The sequence below is a fragment of the Natator depressus genome, chromosome 1 (assembly GCF_965152275.1).
Source record: "Natator depressus isolate rNatDep1 chromosome 1, rNatDep2.hap1, whole genome shotgun sequence".
NCBI lineage: Eukaryota > Metazoa > Chordata > Testudines > Cheloniidae > Natator > Natator depressus.
In genome coordinates, this window is record NC_134234.1 from 238,869,092 (window position 1) to 238,892,524 (window position 23,433).

The window sequence follows — 23,433 nt, forward strand, 5'->3', positions numbered from 1 at the left end:
TTGTCTGACTGATTTCACAAGGGAAATTATCTATTTGATTTAGATACTTATCCTTGGTAAAGCTTTCCCACTGCTGTGTAGAGTTGGAAGCAGAGATGAGAGAGGAAGGAGTTTGATTTTTTTTTTTTAAATGGTGTTGTGTATATAAAACTTAAGACATATCTTTGGAGATGAGGGGAGGAAGAACAAGCATGAGTTGGTGTGAAATTAAGTACAGGACATCACAACTTCTGCCTGACTACAATTCCCATTATTCCTTGAAGATTACTAGCTAGATAATACAATACATAATGTCACCCTGACACAGGGCCAGGAAATGCTGTCTCAGGTTTCCAGTTTTAACTGAAGAACAGAGGGCAACTGGTATCAAACTCAAAAGGAGCTTTTAGAGAAAGTCAGTTAGTTTTGTATTTTAAATACACAAGCTTCAGAATTTTACCCTTTTCCCCCTTCTCCACAGAGTTCTGTTAAAATGTTGAAGGAAAGGACTATAAATAGATGCTTCTCATGTCATACATCTGTTATACACAACGCATTATGTCAGGTGGTGAGGAGGGGGATGAATGGATTTCTAGTGTTATGCATTGCCCATTCCAGATATGAATACTGCTGTACAACCACATGGCAACTAGAGACTCCACTGATACGGAGTGATGACCTGCCCCTGAAATTAGGAGTGGTGGTACAGTCACTGAGGGAGGAAGCCAGCCACTGCAATGAGCAAACACTAAATCAGGGGTTGGCAACCTGTGGCACATGAGCGGATTTTTACTGGCACATTGCTGCCAGCCGGCGTCCTGGCTGTTGCCCCCGCTCAGCCCGCTGCCAGCCTGGGTGAACGGAACCCCAGGCCAGCAGCAGGCTGAGTGGGGCCACCGGTCTGAGCCGCTTAGCCCGCCGCCAGTCTGGGGTTCTGTCTGCCACCGTAGTGTATTAAATTTCTCCCCGTAGGAATGTGCTACTTGCGGAGCACCAGGACTGGCAGCCGTAAGTAGCACATTCCTATGTGGAGCAATTTAACACACTACACCGGCCCCGCTCAGCCTGCTGACAGTCTGGAGTTCTCAAAATACGTTCTCTCACCCTTTATCAAAAATTACACTACAATTAGCTTGAAAACTTACAAATTTTGTATATTACAGTAATTGTTAAATTTATAATGTTAATACATAGATTTGATTAAACAAATTAGTTGTACTTATGTGCCTGTGCTTAATTTGTGTTTTCGATGATTTACCATCTAAAACAATCTTGCATGTCTCACACCCCCAGAAAGGGCATCTTGCACCTCCAGGGGGTGCATGCACCCCAGGTTAAGAACCACTGCACTAAACTGATAAAAATGTTTAAGAAGCTTCATTTAAAATTAAATTAAAATGCAGATCTTAAAACCTTGTTTACTTTACATACAATAATTTAGTTACATAATATAGACTTATGAAGAGGCCTTCTAAAAACGTTAAAATGTATTACTTGCACGTGAAACCTTAGAGTGAATAAATGAAGACTCGGCACACCCCTTCTGAAAGGTTTCCAATTTAGATTTTAGATCATTTAAACTGGTGATACTCAGATCTCAGTGGTTTAGGAGCCAAATTAGCAATCAGCATTATCCAAAAGAGCCACAGTGGTGTAAATTCATTGTTTACTATTCATTTACTATTTTCATATATATTTATATTTACTTGATTATTCTGACCAAAGTATTATTTCATCAACTACAGTTGGTTATTAACCAAGTAAAAACATTGTGATTGGGTCATAACTTAGATTGGTTAATAATTAAATCACACAGTGTCTTCCACAACAGGGTCTGGGGTAATGCCATGTTGAGTTTGACACTGGACCCATTTTCAATCTTAATCTTTCTGTAAGAAACACTGAAGAAGGCTAGTGGCATGGGTGGATGTGTGGCTCAAGTCATTAATATCTGCAAGTTTTTTTGTTTTTAATTAATATAAAGTGGGAGGTTTCACAGCTGCTATCTAGAACCTATGCAACACAAGTTCCTGGGAGAGCACCCTACTAGAAAAGGCCCTCCCAACAGCTGGAGATGACTGGACTTCTCACTAGCATGCTGCTTCTGACCCACTGGTGCCTCCTGCCTAATTTTGCATCTATATCTGGCAAATGAGTTTTGTTCTCTAGCTAGTCTGCCTAGTAAATTTTTGAAGACTTTTATTCCAGCCCATTTGAAGTTTCACTTTTGCTTTGAATCTTTCAGAAACGGGGACACCATTCAAGGTGCAGTCTTACTAGTGCAGCATAAAGGAATAGCAATATCTGGTCTCACAAAAGATTGCTTGAAGGCGGCAGATTGGCACACAAACAGCAGCAGAAAATTGCAAACTCCTGCACAGTTTGAAATCCACCATAACCTCATGTCTCTCCACAGCCCTAAGAACTGCTTTAAATTAACAGCTATGCTGATATATACTCTGTACTAGTTCAGCTACACTCACTGCTAACATCCACTGCCTGCAATGGGCATATTTTTGTAGCATACATCTTGTTTACAGTGGGAACTGCTTGTCATCAAGTGACTTTCTGTAATATTTTATACATTTTTTTTTAAACAAGCTACAAAATAGCTTCTAGAGATGTACTCAGCATTAGTTTCCGAGAATGTGAAAGCATTTAGAATGAGCCCGGCATACCAATATCTTTGAAACCTACCCTTTTCCACTTTTATCCTGTAATATTAAAGGCTTGATTTTTAGAATTTTATTTTAAAAGTCTCATGTTTAAGATTCCCACCCTCTCCCCAAAGAAAACCACTCTTAGTTTCCCAGAGTGGATCAGAAAATTGGTCTATGAGTGGTCTGCATCTGGCAATAAATACCTCAGGTTTCAGAAAAAAGCAAACACCATCTCCCTATACTGAACCCAGGTTATACATGGAAAATGGGGGAAAAGGAAGATATTCATTCCTTCCTGTACTATACAGGATTATTTAACATGCTTGGCTACCAGTACTGTGTCAAACTTAGCAATCCTTCGTTGTTTTTTTTAAAGAGTTCAGCAATGATATTGTCTCAATTTTCCACTGCAGTTAATTCACAACACATAGTTGGCTGAGAGTTATTAGTATTTCTTTCTTTCCACTCAATTTTTGATGAGCTCCAATTAAAAGATCACTTGAAATAAATGGCTGTTAAATTTAAACTATTCTGAAATTAAGACTTCAGCTCACATTTTATTTGTTAGCTAGTGATACCCTCCTCCCCATCATCACTTTTAGAAAGAAATCTCATCTGGACATCCATTTGTTAGTCTGATGCCAACTGAACAAGTACACTATAATCCACTAAAAACAAGCTAAAGACCCATTGACTGCCACCACCCTTTCAGATTTGTAATGCTAGCCAGCTAGAAAGGAGAAGTGGTAAGGCATGGATTAGTCTCCTAAAGAGAAGGCTGACACTGACTCTTCAGGTACGTGTGCGCGCGCTCAGACCCTACAGTGGCATGTCCTCTGAGGTTATCAGACATCTATTTCTGAGCTTCTGCCAGGCCAGACTCATGATATTTTGCTGTAGCCACAGGAGTACTGGAGACCAAAAAGTTTTTTATTTACCAACATGTGCAGCTAATGTGTGCTTCTTAAAGCTGCCAAAAAGAACTAGAACACTGCTATTATGAGACTTTCTGAGCACAGCCATTACTTGATTACCTTGGGACTTCATGTGGCTAACTGGCAGTGTACATATCTATGTAGTTCACGACTTTAGAGCTCTGGACTTCCTAGGTCTCAAAGCTGAACTGTTTGTTATGCCAAACCCCACATGGGCCCTGAAGCTGGCATCATATGGGTCCCAAGACTAGGTTCAGTCTAGAATCACGCTAGGGAAAAAACGGTGCTGAATTTATTCCAAACAGAGGCACCACTCTGTATAGTAGTGTTTTGAGGGCAAGGCAGTAAGTCATGATCATATTCACGTGTATGTCTTGGTTAACCATTATTTTACAGTCAGATAACGTAGAACATGGCATTTTCATATTGACATTCGATCCTTTCTTTAGGATATATGCTGGAAGATGGACATTGATTAGATTGTGAGCAAATGGGACCGTTATGATCATATTAATGCTGATATGACAAGTCATAAAACAAGGACATGAACTTGGAGGTCTCACTGTAACAGGATTTAAAAGAGAACTGGATAAATTCATGGAGATTAAGTCTGTTAATGGCTATTAGCCAGGATGGGTAAGGAATGGTGTCCCTAGCCTCTGTTTCTCAGAGGCTGGAAATGGATGGCAGGAGAGAGATCACTTGATCATTACCTGTTAGGTTCACTCCCTCTGGGGCACCTGGCATTGGCCACTGTCAGCAGACAGGATACTGGGCTGGATGAACCTTTGGTCTGACCCAGTATAGCCATTCTTATGTTTATACATCAACTTACTGGAAAAGAAACAAGCCAGAGTGTATAACAGATGGATAAAGTGTAAAGTTTGACTTTCAAGTTATTCAATACTTTTTGCAGGTGGCATGCAAAAAGTTATAGATTCCAATAACTTGAAGGCATTGGCCATTATGTGCTGTAGAGCTAGGCCAAGGAGGGTATTAAAGATAGCAACATTAAAAATACTACCATCTTTGTGGTCCCTTGACTTCCAATACAGTTAGTTTCATTCTGAGTGAAGCCACCATGTCCCAATGCTGGTGATAACACTTACCAATTGGCCGCTTTTGGCAGAATATTATGTTAATTGGTTTCCTTTTTAAAGACTATTGTACATTTAGAGTTTCTTCAGCTTATGCCCTTTGTGGTGTAAAAAGTGGCTTTGAAAGAAGTGCAATGTTCCTAAAAAAAAAAAATCTTGCCTCTCTAGTTATTCTAGAATTGCACTTGAAATTGTGCTGTAAATACAGATTCTGTTTTAATGTGAATTAGCTTTCAAGTGTAGACAAGGCCTAACTCCCTGTAAATCAGTCCAATCCAGGCTTCAGTAGGGTGGCGCTCAGAGCAGCAGTCAGCAAGAATAGCTGTCACAAGGACCAGAAAGAGTGAATTCTTCAGTACTACTGTGCAAAGCTCTTTGCAGCTTGGCTACTGGTCAATGTGTGCTGAATGCCTCCAAGTTATTGGAATTTAGCACTTTTCCTCTGCTTGTCACATTTAAAAAAAAAAAACAAAAACACAATTTAACAACACTTTGAAATGGTTTTGGAGAACTGGACATGGATAACTTCCTGCAGGCACTGATTAAAGGAATAGGCACCAACATTCAAACATTTGTTGAGGAAAAAGCAGTTGTAGGGTCACTCATTTTGGCCTCTGCAATCTTGTTAATACATCTTTTTTAGTCAGAAGTAATTACTCCCTTTGTCACTGGATGAAAGAGGGTTTGTTTGCTCTACGTGCATGACCAGCTACTGATCTGTGTGCCAGTGTTCAGTACTGACAAACATGGAGATCCCTCCACATATGCATCTGCTCAGGGAAAGGACCGTTTCCCAAATGGAAGAATGTAAGAGCTGTGAAGAACTGCACCTGCCACAGAAGGTTCTCACATACCCTTCTCCATGGCTTTTGTAGATATGCTAAACCCCAAAGCAGCAGTATGACAAAGGCAAGTTGCCTAACACTGAACTTGCAGAGAAAACACTTAGGCTTGTCTACACTGCCACTTACAGCGCTGAAACACTCCTCGCTCAGAGGTGTGAAAAAACGCAACCCTGAGTGATGCAAGTTTCAGCGCTGTAATGTGCCAATGGAGATAGTGCTGGAGCACTGGAAGCTATTCCCCTCATGGAGGTGGTTTTTTACAGCACTGGGAGAGCTCTCTCCCAGCACTGGAGCCGCGACTACACAGCAACATTAAAGCACTGCTGTGGCAGCACTTTAATGTTGGCTGAGTAGATATACCCTTACTAAATTGGGAAGTGGTTTTGTCCTGCATATTTAGGACTCAGCAATAACCTAAGGCAGGAAGTTTTATGTAGCTTGTGAAAGGGAACATACAGGTAGCCTCTCTTTCAATAACCGGGGATGCTAGAAATGTTGCCTCAAGTCCCTTCCCCCACATTTGTCCAAGTGAGGCAGATGTGATCTCCACGAGAACAAAGGCATACGGCTATGTGGAATCTAACCTTTGTGCAGACAAACATTTGTACCAGTGAGTGCTGAATAAAACCCCTCCTCCCTCTCCTAGCTACACAAGAGCACAGCATGCGATTGTTATAAAACCAGCTGACAGGCACAGAGAACACAGAATACAGCAGGGTGCCAACGCTCCCCTGCAAAGCAGCTTCCAGACAAATAACTAGACGCCTTTGAGTTTGACCCAGCTACAGTGCAAACAGACCTCCCTCATTACAGCTTTTCCTGCTAAGTTTCAGGCTAGCTTTTGGGTAATAGGTGGAAAGAAGCAGGGGCAAAGAACCCTGGCTTTGCCATATGTTACTGCCCTTCTGGGTGGGGTGCTGCCTCCTCAAGGTTAAATAAGATCACGGACGCTCCTCTCCCTTTAGCACATACCCACAGGCTTAAAACCTATAAGTAAGCTCTGGATGTGCGATTGTTTTCTTTTACTGTTCAGTAGAGGGTTGCACCAACTGCAGTCCTGGCCTGTAGAGCCCAGAAATGGAGGTCCTCACCCCATACTCCAGGAGTCCATAGGATACAAGGGACACAGAGCCCACAGGAGTTTGGGGCAGATTGTGCTCAAAGAACTTTGGGACAATCTATATCACATCACTTCCTAACACACACCGGAGCTTGTTACTTGCTTCAGCCAGTAACAATCTCAGCACAAAGTGTACATTGTGTATGTCAGGAATAGCCAATGGAGACAGTAACTCCGATGTTGCTATATTATTTCAGATGTGCAGAAGAGAGTCCCAGTAAGCATCCTTTGATAGAACCACTGCTCTTTCCTGTTCCCTAAAACAATTACCTTTACTGACAAGCATTGGTGTGTAAAACAAATAGAGGAATAGGAGAATGCAAGAAACTAAGAAAATCTAGGGCAACAAGGTCTGGATGTATCAGAGATCCTTAGCTACCCTGTTATAGTCAAACATATTCCAATTTACATATACTGCAGTACCATCTACAATCCCACTGAGCGAGGCATTGTACAAACAAGAGTCCCTGGCCAAAAAGCTTACAATCCACGATAAAAGACAACATGGTGAATACAGCAAACCAGTTTGTAACAATAAAGCCAAATGCCAGTCACCAGAGAAAATAGGCAGGGGTATAAAAATAATTAACTTGTTTGAACAAAGCAAGATAGATGCATGTAAATGTTTAATACACAAAATCCAAAAGGCACAATTAAATTATGAATACTGCCACCTAACAGCTTGCCATTAAAGTCCTTGGTGCCAAGTTTTGCACTGGGAGGCTTAAACTGGATCCCCTCCTCAAACTGTCTACAGCAAATACAATCCCAATCTTCTGCCGAGATTTATTATCCCAAACCTTTTGCTCATCTTCAGACTCAAGTTTTAATCTTTTTTAAAAAGAAATTCTTTACCTTGTCCTTACCACCTAAACCACTTTGTGCTTTAAGTCCGAGCAGAGTCTTAACAATATGCTGACATCACAACCTTTTTCGAAAAAGGTCAAACTAGTTGCATTGAGAAGTAACAGCCCCAGTTTTTGAGACATGCTCCATCTGGACATCCTCCAGGACTCCTTCTACCCACTTACAGAAGTAAGTGCTAGTGCATTATTTTCCCCATCACAGGCTATCAAATCTTTCAGAGCAATGGGTCCCCATTTCACTGAGCCACTTCTATGCCGCACATTACAACTACACAGTACCGCTCAGCCACAAGAAAGAAAACATCACTCAGCAGTACAAAAGACTGTGGTGGTTGGAAGAAAATAGTTCTTTTGTTCACTTTCTGTCAATGGAGAATTAAAATACAAAAGCAGAAAGAGTCAAGCACAGGTTTTTAGGGCTGTATAAAAAGCCCATTCATCAGGTTATAAAAAAGTCACATGCATTTGATTGTATTGGTTCAACAAAGCCACAGTAAGAGGCACTTCTTTAGGAGATCTCTCTGCCTGAAGTACAGCAGGGGAACAAAAACAATCCAGATTATACAGAAACTAAAAAGGAAGGGGGGCGGGGGGAGAGAAGACTGTCACAGAAGCCAGGCGAACCAGCATGGGATGGAGGAAGGAAGCACCTGCTGAAGAATGCTTTACCAACACATTACACACAGATCTAAAACCACAGAGAAGGTAAATTGCAAGAAGGAAGAAGAGGGAGAGACTTCAAGAAAAGCCTTGATTTGCTCAGTCCCACTCCCACAACTGAACTATCATCTTCAGTGTCACTAACCGTCCACAAGATTTAGATATCAGGTCACTACTTCACATAAGCAGACAGAAAAAGTACAAAGGTGGAGAGTGCAACTGCATATTGCCACAATGCTACAGCAGGCTACATGGGGTTAGGGGAGATGAATGTTCTTTGAAAGGGGAAGCATTTCATGAATGCACATGCGTCCTCAACTGCTATAATTAATGAAGAAGCTATGGGGTAGATGGAGGACTAATTGCAGCTTCAGGTATAAAAAATCCAAATAAGGTTATAATACTGTTTAACATGAACATGTATCAATTCTTGTATTTAGTACAAAAATTGGACACATCCCTAATACATGGTGTGTTGTAGAATAAGTATTATTGGTATGATTCATAAGCATGTTAGGTAGGTTGCCATTAATCTTTTAAACCATCATGCATTAACATTGTCAATTTTGCAGAAAATGTGAAGTTTAATACTCTTATTTGTACTTTTTATAGTCTCTTACTTGTAAAGCCAGGTGTCTTAGTGTTAGCTGCAGAGGCCTTGGGGGTACAAAAAACAAGTTTAATACTAAAAGATTAGAATCCTTAGGAAAAATCTCCTGGGTTTCTTTTTAAAGTCAGGATGTTGTACTTCTAAGAGGTTTAGTATACTGTACTTCCAGGGCAAGAAATGGATGCTATGTCACAAGAACGAGTGTGTGATGATTTGGGAGAAATAATCCTAGCTTTCCAACAGTATGAAGTGTGCATTTCTAACTAGTAGTTCCCTAGATAGACCATTTAAAAACACAATTATATCAGGACCGAGTACTACCAGTCCTGGTGTTTAGACAGAATCATTTCCATCTAGGGGTGAGGTGGCAAGTGTGCATGCATGCTCATCAGGTGCAGGGAGAGTTTAGAGAAGCAGACCAGCAGTCTGAGCAATGAGTGTGGATAATAGAGTGTGGACGAGAAGGACAAAAGTGAACAAACAATACAGGTTCACACACAACTGCAGCAATAAATGAAGGTTACTTACCTATAAGAGATTCACACACTTGGATACACTGACAGTGCAGCTTCCTACTAGCAGTGCCTATTTGAGTGTTCATGCATCCTCTCCCAGTCCCTCTCCTCAGCTTTCACATATGTTCTGAGGACAGGGATATAAGAGGGGATGTGGCAGCAGTCTGGACTGTAACCAGGGCAGAGCAAGCAGGGCAGCTGCCCAAGGTGCAAAGCCGCAGGGGTGGAAAAAATGATGAAAAAACCATTAGGGGGCGCATATATGTTTCCTCACCCCGGGCGCTAAAATGCTTGATTACGGCACTGGCAGCAGTTGCTAAATCAGTTCCTTCCACTGCTAATGCAAGCCCAGGAATAAACTAGGGCTCTGCAAAAGAGGGGAAGGAGGACGAGGAATGTGAATATGCAGAGTTCATCTTGAAGAACCTTGGTTACAAGTAAGCTTCATTTCTTTCCGTGTCCTCTGCACAGTCACACTCTTGGGACAGTTTAATCAACAGTATATATAGGGGGAAAAAAGATGGATGGCAAGGAGTTCTAATTAAATAAAGAACTGATGTACCAAACTGAGCATCCTCTTTAGTTGTGATATCTAAACATGTAATGCTTAGTAAATACAGGTACTGAACTACACGTGGCCACTTTACAAACTTCCATCAGTGGGTCATGCCACAAACATGCTGTAGAAGCAGCCAGCCACTACTCCAGCAAAGCGTGCCCTCAGCAGAGCAGGGGGAAGATCATGAGGCATATGAAACAAACAGTTTATGTTAAGTTCTAAAATCCTTGGTCCTATTTAAATAGAAAGCTAACACTCCTTTAGCAACCAAGCAATGTAACTTTACCTCACTTTTTATGTGAAGGGGGGGGGGGGGCGCGCGCCGCGGTGGAACCACTGTTAAAGTAATGGATTGACTGACATGGAAATCCAAAATTACTTTTGGTATAAATTGAGTGAGAACTAAGAACTACTTTATCTTTATGAAACATTGTAAATGGTCAGCCATTAAGTTCACTAACTCTCCGGGCTGAAGTTGTTGCTATAATAAACGTAATTTTAGTTGCCATATTAAAAATAGAGAACAAGATAAAGGTTCAAAGGATGGAACCATAAGCTGTGTTAGCACTAAGTTTAATTTCCATGAGAGGATAAGCTCTCACCCAGGGATAAAGATTTAATAAATCTTTCAGAAACTTCTTAATATCATGACAAAAATATAGAATTAGTATCTATTGGTATATGAAAAGCCACTATTGAGGTTAAATATACCTTGACTGGTGCAATAGATAAATGATTATTCTTTAAAAACAAATACTTTAATATGGACTAAAAAGGAAGTGACATAAGATCAATACCCTTCTCAGATACTTCTCAGCGGAAACCTTTCCCATTTTAAAATGGTTATATTTCCCAGTTGATTGTCTTTTAGTGTGAAGTAAAACATGTTGTAAGTCTACAGAGAAAGGTATCTCTAACTGAGTCCTATTGTCCACAGAGTCAGATGCAACAAAAAAGTTGATCTGGATGGTACACTTTCACTTGCTGCTGTGAGAGAACATGTGGTGACACAGATAAGTGTCTGTAATTCCCTTTGGAAAGAAGGGGCAAGTCCGTGTATCACTGCTATCTCAGCCATGCTGAGGAGATAAGTCATCTTGCCGAGTCCTGTCTGATCTTCTTCACAACCTTCAACATTAGAGAATGGTGGGAAAGCATGCATCAGCTCTGTATCCCAATTAACAAAGAATGCCTCTATTAAAGAGGCAGTGTTCGTTCCTGCTCCTGAACAGTATTGATATATGTATTGAATCTTATGGCAAATAGGTCTCTATTAGGAGTACCCCAAAGAGCAGAAATGTGCAGGATCAAAACACTCCTTCAAGGACCATTTGTGCAGCTGGAAATAGTCTTTTCTTTGCTTAACTGGTCCACTAACCCAGTGAGACACCCTTCCACATGCAGAGCTATGAATAAATATCAAAGTATACACCAATCCCAAAGCTTCACTGCCCCCTTGCAAAGCTGTGAGGGCTTGTTTGTTTACATAATACATTGCTATCATATTGTCTGCCTGCTTCAAGCAGAGATCCTTGCACCTACAGAAGAATTATCTGAATGCCAAAGGAATTTCTCTCAACTCCAGAACATTGATATGAAGAGGACACTCTTGCTTATTCCACGGACCTCTTGGAAATAAAGTTCGTGAGGTATGCACCCCAGCCTGTTTTCGAGATGCCTGCTATAGTTATTGCAGAAGGAGAGGAATGGTTGAACAGCACTCCCTCTCAGTACATGCTTCCAGTCCATAGAAGTTTTCTGGATTCTCTTTAGAATGATAAGTATTAGATTCATGTTGCATTCTGCAGGTCTGAAGTTTCTTGCCAACCAGTGATGTGTCTCATTTCATCCAAGACAGAGGATGAGCCCCTCATGTTGTTGATGTAATAAGACCCAGTAAGGAGAGGAAGAACCTTGCTTTCCGAGACGGACTCAGAAGTAGAGCCTGAATGGTAGATTTCAGTTTCAGGAATTTGTCCTCTGCGAGGTAAGCCCTTGCCATTCAAGTGTCAAGTAGCGCTCTTGTGAAAAGGATATTTTATGATGGAACCAACAACATGTATTTCTTTTTGTTTAATCAAAAATCCCAGCTTTTGCAACACAGCATTCAAAAGATGCTTTTAGGAGCCAATAATCTAAAACAAAGAAAAAAACAAAAAAAATCCCTTGTCATCTAAGAAAAGCTGCCACTACAGATCGGGATTTTGTAAAGACTCGAGGTGCAGTAAGGAAGGCACTTGTCACTCAAGCCAATCTGCCCAGTCCAGTATCACAGTGAGAAGGGTACATATATATTTACAGTAGTCTGTCTCAAATGAATGCTGAGGCTCTGGCTAAATGGTTGTATCTTCCTCTGAATACGAAGCTGAACCCAGATCTGACAAGGAAATTGGGGATACCACTGACGTAGGGATCTACAACAGCCACAGAAATGATAAAGTTCTCCTGGTTGACCCAGATGGGGTCCTGGGAGATGGAGGTAACAACTGATGACTCACATGGTAAGGAATCAGTTTTGTGTCTCTTATGAGAAAGAGACATATCAGATTCTTATCTAAATGACTTTTTTCCCCTGGTCTTTGCGAAGGATGGAGAGGATCCTAGGGATACAGTTCCACTTGTACCTACGTGGTAACCAACAAGAGAGTATATCAGTGCTGCTGGAATACTCAGATTCCTGAGGAACCAACTGAAGATGATCCAATTATGCTCTTTTATATCTCAACCTCTAGTGTAACGTATCCACATACTCACAATTTGAATCCGGAAAAGTGCCAGACACCAAAAGATGTTTACTCTTCGACTTTTTTTTTTTTCCTTCAGAACCAAAGGTTCCCAATTCTACAGAGGCCTCAGGCATAGTGGTCTATTGTTCAAACCTATTTCAGTTACAGACAGTACCCTTCTTGGAACTGGGCCCAAGAGTTTTGCTACCAAATGCTTCGTGTTTTTGGATCTAGAGCTCAGTGCCAAGGCTGATGGTTTGGAAATAGAAGGCTCCCTTCAAGCCAAAGATCCCAGAGCCAATACAGGCCTCTTATCTCTCTTTTCAGGAGCCTTAGAAACCTCAGACCTGGTAGTTTTAATTGACAAGACTTTTTGTAGTAGAAGAGCCTGGAGTCTGTTCTGCCTCTCCTTTCTAGCTCATGACGTGGAAGTCCCACAGATAGCGCAATGAGAAAGGGGAGTAACCTTCTTCTAGGCACTTTAGGTACCAAGAACAGAAATCTGATGCCATGAAAACTGTAGAGCACAGGACATATCTTTGGATCCGCCATCATGTGATACTAACTGTTAACTGCTAAAGATCTTGAATCCAAAGAAGGCTCACATCCATCTGTGATCAGCAGCTGGAAGGGGCTGAGGCAGCAACCACTGCCACTCCCCCTTTTATACGGAGGGGGTGAATGAGCGCTTTAACAGACACTGCCAGTAAAAGGTTGCATCATTCAACAGCACCAGTCACCACATATCCCAGGAGAAGAAATATGCAGAGGACACTCAAGAAAGAAGTTTATTCTGTAGCTATGCCTAATGTCTGTGGAGCCCAACAGAAGAGTGTGTAAACAGCAAGAGTATTATTAGGGCATGTCTACATGAGGACATTCAGAAAAGTTAGACAAATTAAAGGTGTGAAGTTAAAGAGCACTAAACTCACATGGACCCTCTAAGTCAGTTACAAAACGGTCTTACTGCACTTTATCTTAATCCTCCAACACATAATCAAGGAGTATGTACCGAGGCACAAGGAGCAAGCAACTGCCTTAAGAGAGCAAGATGGGCATATGATGGCAGACTACCAATCCTACTCTATTAACAGGCTTATAAAATGGCTTGGTAAAAGTACTATACTTGGCTAGTGTGCATGGGTAACTTATCTCTACTGGATGGAGTAATTTGGCAGTGTCTAAGCACCACACTTTTGATAGTTAAAAGCTGTTCTCAAGCTCAAGTGAGAAGAATCTGTGCTTTTGGAATGGACAAGCCAGTTATCTCTAAAGTCAAAATGAAGTTTCATAGAGCTATTGTGTACAGTAAACTGACAAATCCTAGATGACAAACTTTTACTGTATTCAATGACAAAAAAACTATATTAACGTAGAGTTACAGTTTCTTGGTGGTATGTTGTCCCCTTGCAGAATGGCGAGTTCAGCAAGAGCATCCAGGTAATTAATTCTGCCCTCCCGTCAAGTTAAATCTGGGGACACAGATCTCCCTTAAATAGGTGAAGAAGATCAAAGAAACACTGTTGCCTTCCGGGTGCTAGGGAAACCAAAACTATTCTGGCTCCTTTTGTTTTATTCTTTATCACTTCCTGGATGAGAGGGAAGGGTGGAAAAGGAAGAGAAGACTTTCTACAGTCTAGGACAGGGATGGGCAAACTAAGGCCTGCCGGCCACACGACACAGCTCGGCCCCGCTCCGGGGTGCCAGGTCGGTGACTGCACCATGCAGCTCTCTGAAGCCGCAGCATGGCCCCGCTCCAAGGACCGGGGGCCGCTCCTCGTGTAGGAGGCAGAGCAGGGACATGCCACTGCTTCCGGGAGCCTCTTGAGGTAAGCACTGCTTGGAGCCTGCAACCCTGAGCCTCTCCCCATGCCCCAACCCCCTGCCCTGATCCCCCTCCTGCTCTCCAAACCCCTTGATCCCAACACGGAGCACCCTCCTGTACCCCAGAGCCTGCACCCCCAGCTGTAACCTCCACCCCTTCCTGCACCTCTGCCGCAGCCCTGATCCCCCTCTGAATCCCTTGGTTCCAGCCCAGAGCACCCTTCTACACCCTAGACTCCTCATCCCCAGCCCCACCCCAAAGCCCACACCCCCAACCAGAGCCCTCACCCCAATTTTGTGAGCATTCATGGCCCGCCATGCAATTTCTATTCCTCGATGTGGCCCTTGGTCAAAAAATTTGCCCACCCCAGTCTAGGAAAAGGCATGTTATATGGACAAACTGTTTTGTCCTGTTCTGAGCAGAACTTGTGCAACTACGTCTAGTCAGAAATAAATCTGTGTTCTGGTACCGCTCCCAGGTTGAAGGTCTCATCACCTATTTCTTTAATGACTATTTGTGAAGTTCCATTATCACTGTCCTCAGTTGATCTGCCAAGCTGTTGTCCTTACATGCTAGATGTAGGGCAAGAAGGATAAATGTTAACACCCAATCCCACAGCACAACTGCCTCTTTGCAAGTCGGGAAGTGCAAATCCCTCCGTTTCCTGATGTAATCCATCACTGTCATATTGTCCAACAACTTATACTACACCTTGTTCTTGCCCTGTGATATTTATATAGTTTTTTTTCCCCCTTGAGAATTACAGTGAATTAGTCTGTTGAAATACACTCCCCATCCACATTGGAGGTGCCCAAAGTGATTGTTTCTGATGGAGAGTTGAAAGGTACCCCTCAGAATGCTAACCACGTCAAGCATAGAAATATCTTTCTTGAGATGGTCAGCTATGCAAACGTACTGTCTGTATTTGGTTTGTAATTAAATGCCAGACAATACTGCAGACTCTTCAGCCTAAGCAGAGTATAATGTGAATGAAGCCATGAGGCATGTGAGACCTAGAAAGAATTTTTAAGTGGGATTTTGACAAAGCAGTGTTATGGCAGAGCCAAGCTTCAGAAATCTTCCTGGAAGAAAGGCTCTGCCTTCTGGAGAATAAAGAACTGCTCCTATAAAGGGAATCCTTTGCATATGTAGCAATAGAGATCTCTTGATTATCTTAAATCAGAGGTGGGCAAGCTACGGCCCATGGGACCATCCTGCCCGGCCCTTGAGCTCCTGGCCTGGGAGGCCGTCACCCCCGCCGCCACACCACCGCGCGGCGCAATGCTCTAGGCAGCAGAGCCCAGCCTGATCTCGTGCTCTGTGCTGCGCGGCTGCCTGTCCTGGTGCAGCCGCGCTGCCAGCCACCAGTGCTCCAGGCAGCGAGCCGGGGGAGAGCGGGGAGGTGTGTGTGTGTGTGTGTGGTTGGATGGGGCAGGAGTCCCTAGGGGGCAGTCAGGAAGGGGAGGGGGGTTGGATGGGGCCGGGCCATGCCTGGCTGTTTGGGGAGGCACAGCCTCCCCTAACTGGCCCTCCATACAATTTCTGAAACCCGATGCGGCCCTCAGGCCAAAAAAAAAAAAAAAAAGTTTGCCTGCCCCTGTCTTAAAGTACTAAATTTCTTCAAAAGGCACATCTGTCAACTATGTCCTTGGAAAGGGTTTCTGATGAGATTTAAATAAGGATTAATAAATATATCCTGCTGTCTTAATGAGTGGCAACTGCTGACTGGTACTTCGTAAATACCCAGAAGGCAGCAGATAAACCAAGAGATAAAAATTTGTACTTAAGTGAAGTGATCTTGCCCAACCAGAAAAAAAGATATTTGTGTGCCTGGTGAAAGATATGGAAGTACACTTCTTTTAGATACAGGTTCCAGAATAGGGATGGAAGGAGGGGTTGCAGAAGGGAATCAAACTGAGTGGCATAACCATCTTTTATGGTCTCCAGAATTCATGTGTCTGTCATTATAAAATGTAAGTTGGCCCTGCTAACAAGAGGGAAACATGGAAACTAAGTAAATGGATCCCTGCACTTCGGCTCTAAATTCAGAGGCAGACACGAATAGTCTCGAACCAACTGTACCTCACTCTTGGACCCTGATCCAGGGGAAGAAATTGGAACTTTTTGTACAGTGCTCTTCATCTTCTATCCCTGAAGTACTAGGCACTAACTATAGACTTTTTCCTCACATACAAACCCCTTAGATGCATTAGATATGGGAAGTTTTGTGGCCAGAGCTCCCTGCAAGACTTGCATCCTGTTCTGGCTCCTTGCAAGCCCTTGGGGTAAGAGCGCTGCAGATAGAGCACCTTGTAACGGGCCCCGAATGTTAGGAAGACTACTGGACAAGAGGCTCATTTAGTGAAGTCAGATATTTTAGCTTTTGAATCTGCCATGAATCCAGTAGTTGGAACCAAAACCTGAACTAAATACACAAAGCTAAAAATAAGATTTAGAAAAAACTAAATCGGAACCAACACTAAAACATTAAGAATACTTGGTAAGGCAAAGATTTCTATAGAGACACGGGTCTGATAGAGGTGAACCTCTTCATATCCGTCTGCTGCTGTAGCTGAATGGAATTAACATGGTAGATGGTGCCTTTTACACACTCTCCTTCAAAAAACTTTCCAAGAATGCAACAGGGAGGGGTAAGAAGGGCACCTGAGTCCTCTAATAGGCTATAATATGAGAAGAGTCCATCATCTGAACTGTATCAGACAGCACATCCCATGAGTGGGAATATACAGAGGACCCTCGAAGAAAGCACATTTATATAGGGTCGTAGGTTTGTGCAGTACCTCATTAAAAAGAGAGAAAATTATATGTGCTGCTGAGCCAAGAAAGCTCAAATTAAGCTTATATAAAGCTAAATAGATGTTTTCCCCACTGTAAAGAATGGTGGGTTTTATATGATTTTATTCTAACAACTTAAGATATTTTGGCAACTCACTTAACCTACAGTGATTCAGTTCCCCGCCTGTAAGATAGCCACTATTTTCCTGGAACATGGGGTAGCAGCATTGCTCAGGTTTGGCCCAACTGCCTTCTGAGGAGACTGCTGCCGCTGCCCATGCCTGAGGCGAGTGGGGGGTCAGGCTAGCGCTCAACCCTCAGGCCCAACCCTGCAGGACAGGAATTGCCATTGCTGGGTAAGTGTGGGGCAAGCTCACTCACAAGCCCCCATACACCATCCTTTTCTCCTGGATTGGGATTAGGACTGCAGTGCCTGGATGAAGGGTGCTGCTACAGATGGTTGGTGCCTCCTTGGTGGGGAAAAGAAGCCAATGCTGGCCTGCTATGATTTTCAAGAGGTAAAGCTGAATTTTATTTGTTGGGTTGTGGTTTTTTGTTTGGTTTGTTTTTTAAAATCAACAATTATGGAGCAGTCACATTAAACCTATGACATTTCTAAAATTACTGTGACTGCACCATGATTTTTGATAAAAATGCTGTGACAAATCTGAAGCCCTAATAATTAAACACTAAAAATCAGTCTACATGCCACCAGTAACCACTGCAACATTTACACTAGACATTGGCTGACGCTGGGGAGGTAAGTCTACTTCCCTCCCCCCACAACCTTTCATCTGCGTAAAGACAAACAGATGTCTATAGGACCACCTACACAATGGCAAGCCGGCAGATTATTATATTATAGAACCAGAGTCCTAAAAGTTCTCATGTGATACCCAAAATATTTTCTAGGAAAGTATATAATTGCTAAAAGAATTCTGTATAGTGAACAGACTTTGCTTATTTGCAATCCTTTAGAAGGGCAATGAGCACTGGCTGTTTTTCACCCTTGTTGCAGGGATATTTTAAGCTGAATTCGGTAAGCCTCTTCAGTTAAGTCTGTACTAACAGCCAATTTGTAGCCTAGCAGCAGACTGAATGATGCCTCTGTACACACCCATCTCAAACCAGAGCGTTTCTGTTTACAGGCATCAGCAAGGCACAGTGCCACGCTGATTTTTCTATACAATACTATCCAAGTGGTCCCCATCTTCCAAGGACAACAGAGTAGCAGGAGTCCTCGCAGTCATAGAGCTGTTAAAGCACAGAAAGGAGCTGCAGTTATATTTCTTCCTGGCCATTACAGAATCTTTAGCTTATGATGAAGACACTCATCCAACATGAACCAATTCAGTTGACCAAGCATATAGCTTAGTCCCACATATTTGATGGGCAGGAAGTTTGCATATATGTTTGTTTTTAGAGCATACTGCCTTTGTTTCCCACTCACACCTCCTTTCCCATGTATACTACATATTTCAGATAGTCTGTACTCATATAATGAAGTATAAACCTTTTTAAAAAAAACAAAGATTATAGGCTCTTAGGGCCAGATTTTTAAAAAGTATTTAGGCACCTAGTGGGATTTTCAAAAGCACCTTGGTGCCTAAATCTCATAATTTCAATCCCATTTATAAAGGGCCTAAATACCTTATAAAAATCTGGCCCTTAATTCACACATTCCAAAACAATTATGCAGCATCTAAGAGTCAAGCCTCATTTATCCAGAGTCATTCGCAGAGTTTCAAGGTACCCAACTTACCTTTTGCAGGTCCAAGGATAAAGCTGGCTCCTCTAAGAGGAGCCCCTCAGAGTGGTCATCATCATAGCTTAACTGTCCTGCACTGTCAGGCATGTGTCCTTTCCTGAGCCGTAGGACTGGCTCTGGAATAACAGTGTTATCGAGATCCGTTGGTTCATTCATGAGACACTGGGGCCCTTCTCAGAGAGGTTCTGCTCCCTCTTGTGGGATGGGTTTTGAAGACAATGTGTTGTCCCTATAAAGCAAACAGAGTTTACATAGCTGAAGTCTGAAAGATTCTAGAAAGTTGGTTAGGCATATGACACACTTATATGCAAGGAGATTTATCTAGTTGGTACCCATGCTCTTACAGGACTATCTGTGGCACCTCTTATTAGATGAGACTTCCATTTCTACTCATATGACCAGTAATTCTTAACCATTTTCCTTGCTCTGGTTTCCTTTAAAGGAGGCAGAAGGAATGTTCCCATCAAAAGCACTAGCTATTATGTTCCCTGATATGACAGTCAGTCAATTCACAACTAGATGTGTTTAATAAAGATTTCTGTTTTTGAAACAAATTCTCAACATGGATACTATGGAAATTCTTTCTAGCTAAATCTGTACTTTCAGACAGACACTAAACAACCATCAAAGATACACTATAATCTTTAGAGTATTCCTTGGCACATGGCAGTCTGCATTACAAGACGGAGTGCCAGCTCCTGTTTACATTAGACTTCTTGGGAAATCTCCCTCTCTTACAGTAGCACTCCCTTTCTTAAGCCAGTAGTAGTAATTGTCTTTCCATTAGGGTTTAAGGCAGCCAGTGGTGTTTTTACCACCACGTCCTATAGACCTGTTAGACAAAAACAATGGTATGAGTGCCTGCTGCCATATTTACAGTAGCACACCCACAGTTACTACCATCAATGGAACTGTACCAGTACTAGAGCAAGAGTGGGCTACATCTTCAAAAAAGAATCTAGTAAGTGGCATGTCTTCTGTCATAGCCAATCTAAGACTGAGTCGTTGCTCCTTTCTGGTCCCCAAGACTCATTTTCTATCCCCTCAAGATTGTTAAGAACCATTCCTGAAGTGAATTGACACTCATGTGCTGTTGCAAATAAATTTTGGGAAACTCGCATTCATGGTGTTAAAGTAGTGGGAAATTTCTTGATTCTAATTAACTGACTCCTAGCCTTCCCTCATTCTGGGAGTATTATCTGGTAGTAGTTGCTCATCTTCTACAACACCAGCTTTGTGCTAGACACTTCAAGATCCAATGCAACAGGAAGGAGCATAATCAGTGATTGGTCAGTTAGGAATGCTAGAAGACATTAACATTTAAATAATTCTGAGATCCATGAGTGGGGCGGGGGGGGAGAGAGATCTTCATTTTACGCAAGACAATCTATTGAAGGTATATATCTACTACTAATCACTACAGTAGCATCTAAGCACTTAAACACACAGTTACAAATCACAAGCAGATATAGGGCTGGTCTACCCTACCATGGTAAATCAATCTAACTTACACAACTTCAGTTACGTGAATAACGTAACTGAAGTCAAACGTAGTTAGATCCACTTACCGCGGTGGCTACACTGCACTGTGTCGACGGGAGAGTGTCTCCCGTTGACTTTCCTTATGTTTCTCAGGGAGGTGGAATGCACAAATCTTCACCAGACCTGCTAAATCAACACTCTCTGCATTGATTGCAGCAGTGCCGATCTACTGGTAAGTGTAGACATGCCCACAGTAAGAATCAATTGGTTAGACAGAAGTTGTCCAATAAAAGACATTACCTCACCCACCTTGTGTCTCTAATATCCTGGGATCAACACTGCTATAATACTGCATTCTACATTAGCTTGTAAGTTACAAGCAAAAACAACTACATAAACAACCTTAAGGTTGCAAAGACACAGGTGTGTTAGGAAATGACAGAATCAAAAGATTGCCTGAACAAGCTAGGAAAATGGGGTCTAGATTAAATTACCATAAAGTGAGTGCACAACTGGTTGAAAAACTATATTTTAAGAGTATTTAACAATGGTGTTTTGCTGTCAAACTACAAGGACACATCAAGTGATGTCTTTCAAAGGTCTGTCGTGGGTCCGGTACTACCCAAAGTTTGCATTAAGGCAGGGGTGGGCAAACTTTTTGGCCCGAGGGCCACATCTGGGAATAGAAATTGTATGGCAGGCCATGAATGCTCACAAAATTGGGGTTGGGGTGTGGGATGGGGTGAGGGCTCTGGTTGGGGGTGCAGACTCCGGAATGGGGTTGGGGATGAGGAATTTGGAGAATAGGAGGGTGCTCTGGGCTGGGACCGAAGGGTTCAGAGGGCATGAGGGGGGATCAGGGCTGGGGCAGGGGTTGGGGTACAGGCTCCAGCTGGGGTACAGGCTCCGGGGTGAGGCTGGAGATGAGGGATTTGGGGTGCAGGAGGGTGCTCTGGACTGAGATAGAGGGATTTGGAGGGTGGGAGTGGGATCAGGGCTGGGGCATGAGGAGAGACTCAGGGGTGCAGGCTCCGGGTGGTGATTACCTCAAGCGGCTCCGGGAAGCAGCAGCATATCCCTTCTCCCACTCCTGTGCATTGGAGCACGCAGGAGCCGGATGGGGGCCATGCCGCGGCTTCCAGGAGCCACATGGAGCGGCCCCCCGACCCTGCTCCCCAGCTGAAATGCCGGAGTGCTGGAGCAGGGCAAGCCCCAGACCCCACTCCCCAGCGGGAGCTCAAGGGCCAGCTTAAAATGGCTGGCAGGCCAGATCCGGCCTCTGGGCCGCAGTTTGCACACCCCTGCATTAAGGAATTGAATGATGTTATAGAGTACACTTATAAAATCTGCAGTTGACACCAAAGTGAAAAGGTTTGCAAGCACTTTGGAGGATTGGATTAGAATTCAAAATTACCTTGACAAATCGGAAAACCGGTCTAAAATCAGCAAGATGCAAGTCAGTTAAAAACAATGCAAAGTACTACACTTAGGAAGGGGAAAAACAAAATGCACAACTACAAAACGGGGAATTACTGGCAAGCCAGTATACTGCTGAAATGGATCAGGGCTTATGGGAGATCACAAACTGAAGAAGTCAGAGTGATGCTGCCACAAAAAAGTCAAGTTTCATTCTGGGATGTATTAATATGGAGTGTCATATGTAAGAAATGGGAGGAAACTGTTCTGTTCTACTCAGCACTGGTGAGGCCTCAGCTGGAGTACTGTGTCCAGTTTTGGGCACCAGGCTTTAAGAAGAATTAGAACAAACTGGAGAGTCCAGAGGACAGAAACAAAAATGGAGAGGTTTAGAAAATATGATATATGAGGAAAGGTTGAAAGAACTGGAGATGTTTAGTGTAAAGAAGTGAAGACTGAAGGAACATAAAAGAATTAATCACTGTCCTCTTTATATGTTCACCAAGGGTAGGATAAGAAGTAATCAGCTTTAGTTTGCAGTAAGGGAAATTTAGGTTAGATATTTGGAAAAAAGTTTCTAAATATAAAGGATAGCAGCACTGGAACATGTTTCTTAGGGAGACTGTAGAATATTTGGAGATTTAAGAGCAAGTTAGACAAACACTTGTCAGGGATGGTCTCTGTATACTCAATCCTGCCTCAGCACAGGGGAATGGACTAGATGACCCTCTTGAAGTCCCTTTCAGTCCTACATTTCTATGATTTTATGTTCACAATAAAGTTTCAAAAGATTAGGTATAAGAGGTTCCCATACTCTTATCTTCGTAGAGTTGGTTATATGGTGCTTATTACCCTTTTGTAGGTAAGAAACAGAACAGAGAAAGGAAGAGCAAAAACAAACTGATTAGATTAAAAACAGACTGACTAAAATCTATTGCAATAGAGACAGCTAAAAATTCACTTTCCTAACAGGACTTCTCCATGTGAGTAATTGCTAGTTGCCACATGAATATTTGATCACAAATGGGAAAAAGTGGGCTACAGTCATGAATAGGAAGGACAAATGAGTTTTATTAAGTTATGGTCTACACTATGAGTAGTTGAGAACCCCTAGAGCAGTGGTGGGGAACCTTTTTTCTATCAGGGCCATTGACCCACAGAGGGGAAAAAAAAACCCAACTGTGGGCCACACAAATATAAAGCAAGGGTCTGATCCAAAGCCCACGCTATTGACTACCCCAGTCTTTGGATCCGACGCTGTGATGCGGTTCTTGCCGTAAATCAGCCCTACCATCCCCTGGTGCTGTCATGTGGCTCTTCTGAGTTCCCCTGTTTGTCAGTATATTTCTGGGGGGCTCAGAGCCAACTGCAGGATCCCCGGGAGGGTGGGGCCTCCTCCCCAGAACTGGACCAAGAGGGGCTGTCCTCTCCTGGCTCTGGGGTGGGCAGCCCAATGGCATAGCCAAGACAGGACACTTGGGTGGGACCCAACTTCGGGTGGGTGAGCAATGATGGTGGGGGGGGCTGACAGGAAGGATTGAGGCCACCTCACCCTCAACCCCTCCAGCCAGCCT

At 42.9% G+C, this 23,433-nt stretch overlaps 1 protein-coding gene across 1 annotated transcript in view; it reads right to left on the reverse strand.

Moving 5' to 3' along the window:
• ADIPOR2 (adiponectin receptor 2) overlaps window positions 1-23,433 on the reverse strand; it is a 67,247-nt gene that overhangs the window by 15,911 nt on the left and 27,903 nt on the right. Inside the window, exon 2 of the mRNA XM_074938877.1 lies at window positions 18,956-19,190. Within this exon, the coding sequence (XP_074794978.1) occupies window positions 18,956-19,117 (162 nt within the window). The 5' untranslated portion in view covers window positions 19,118-19,190. The remainder of the gene's footprint in view (window positions 1-18,955; window positions 19,191-23,433) is intronic.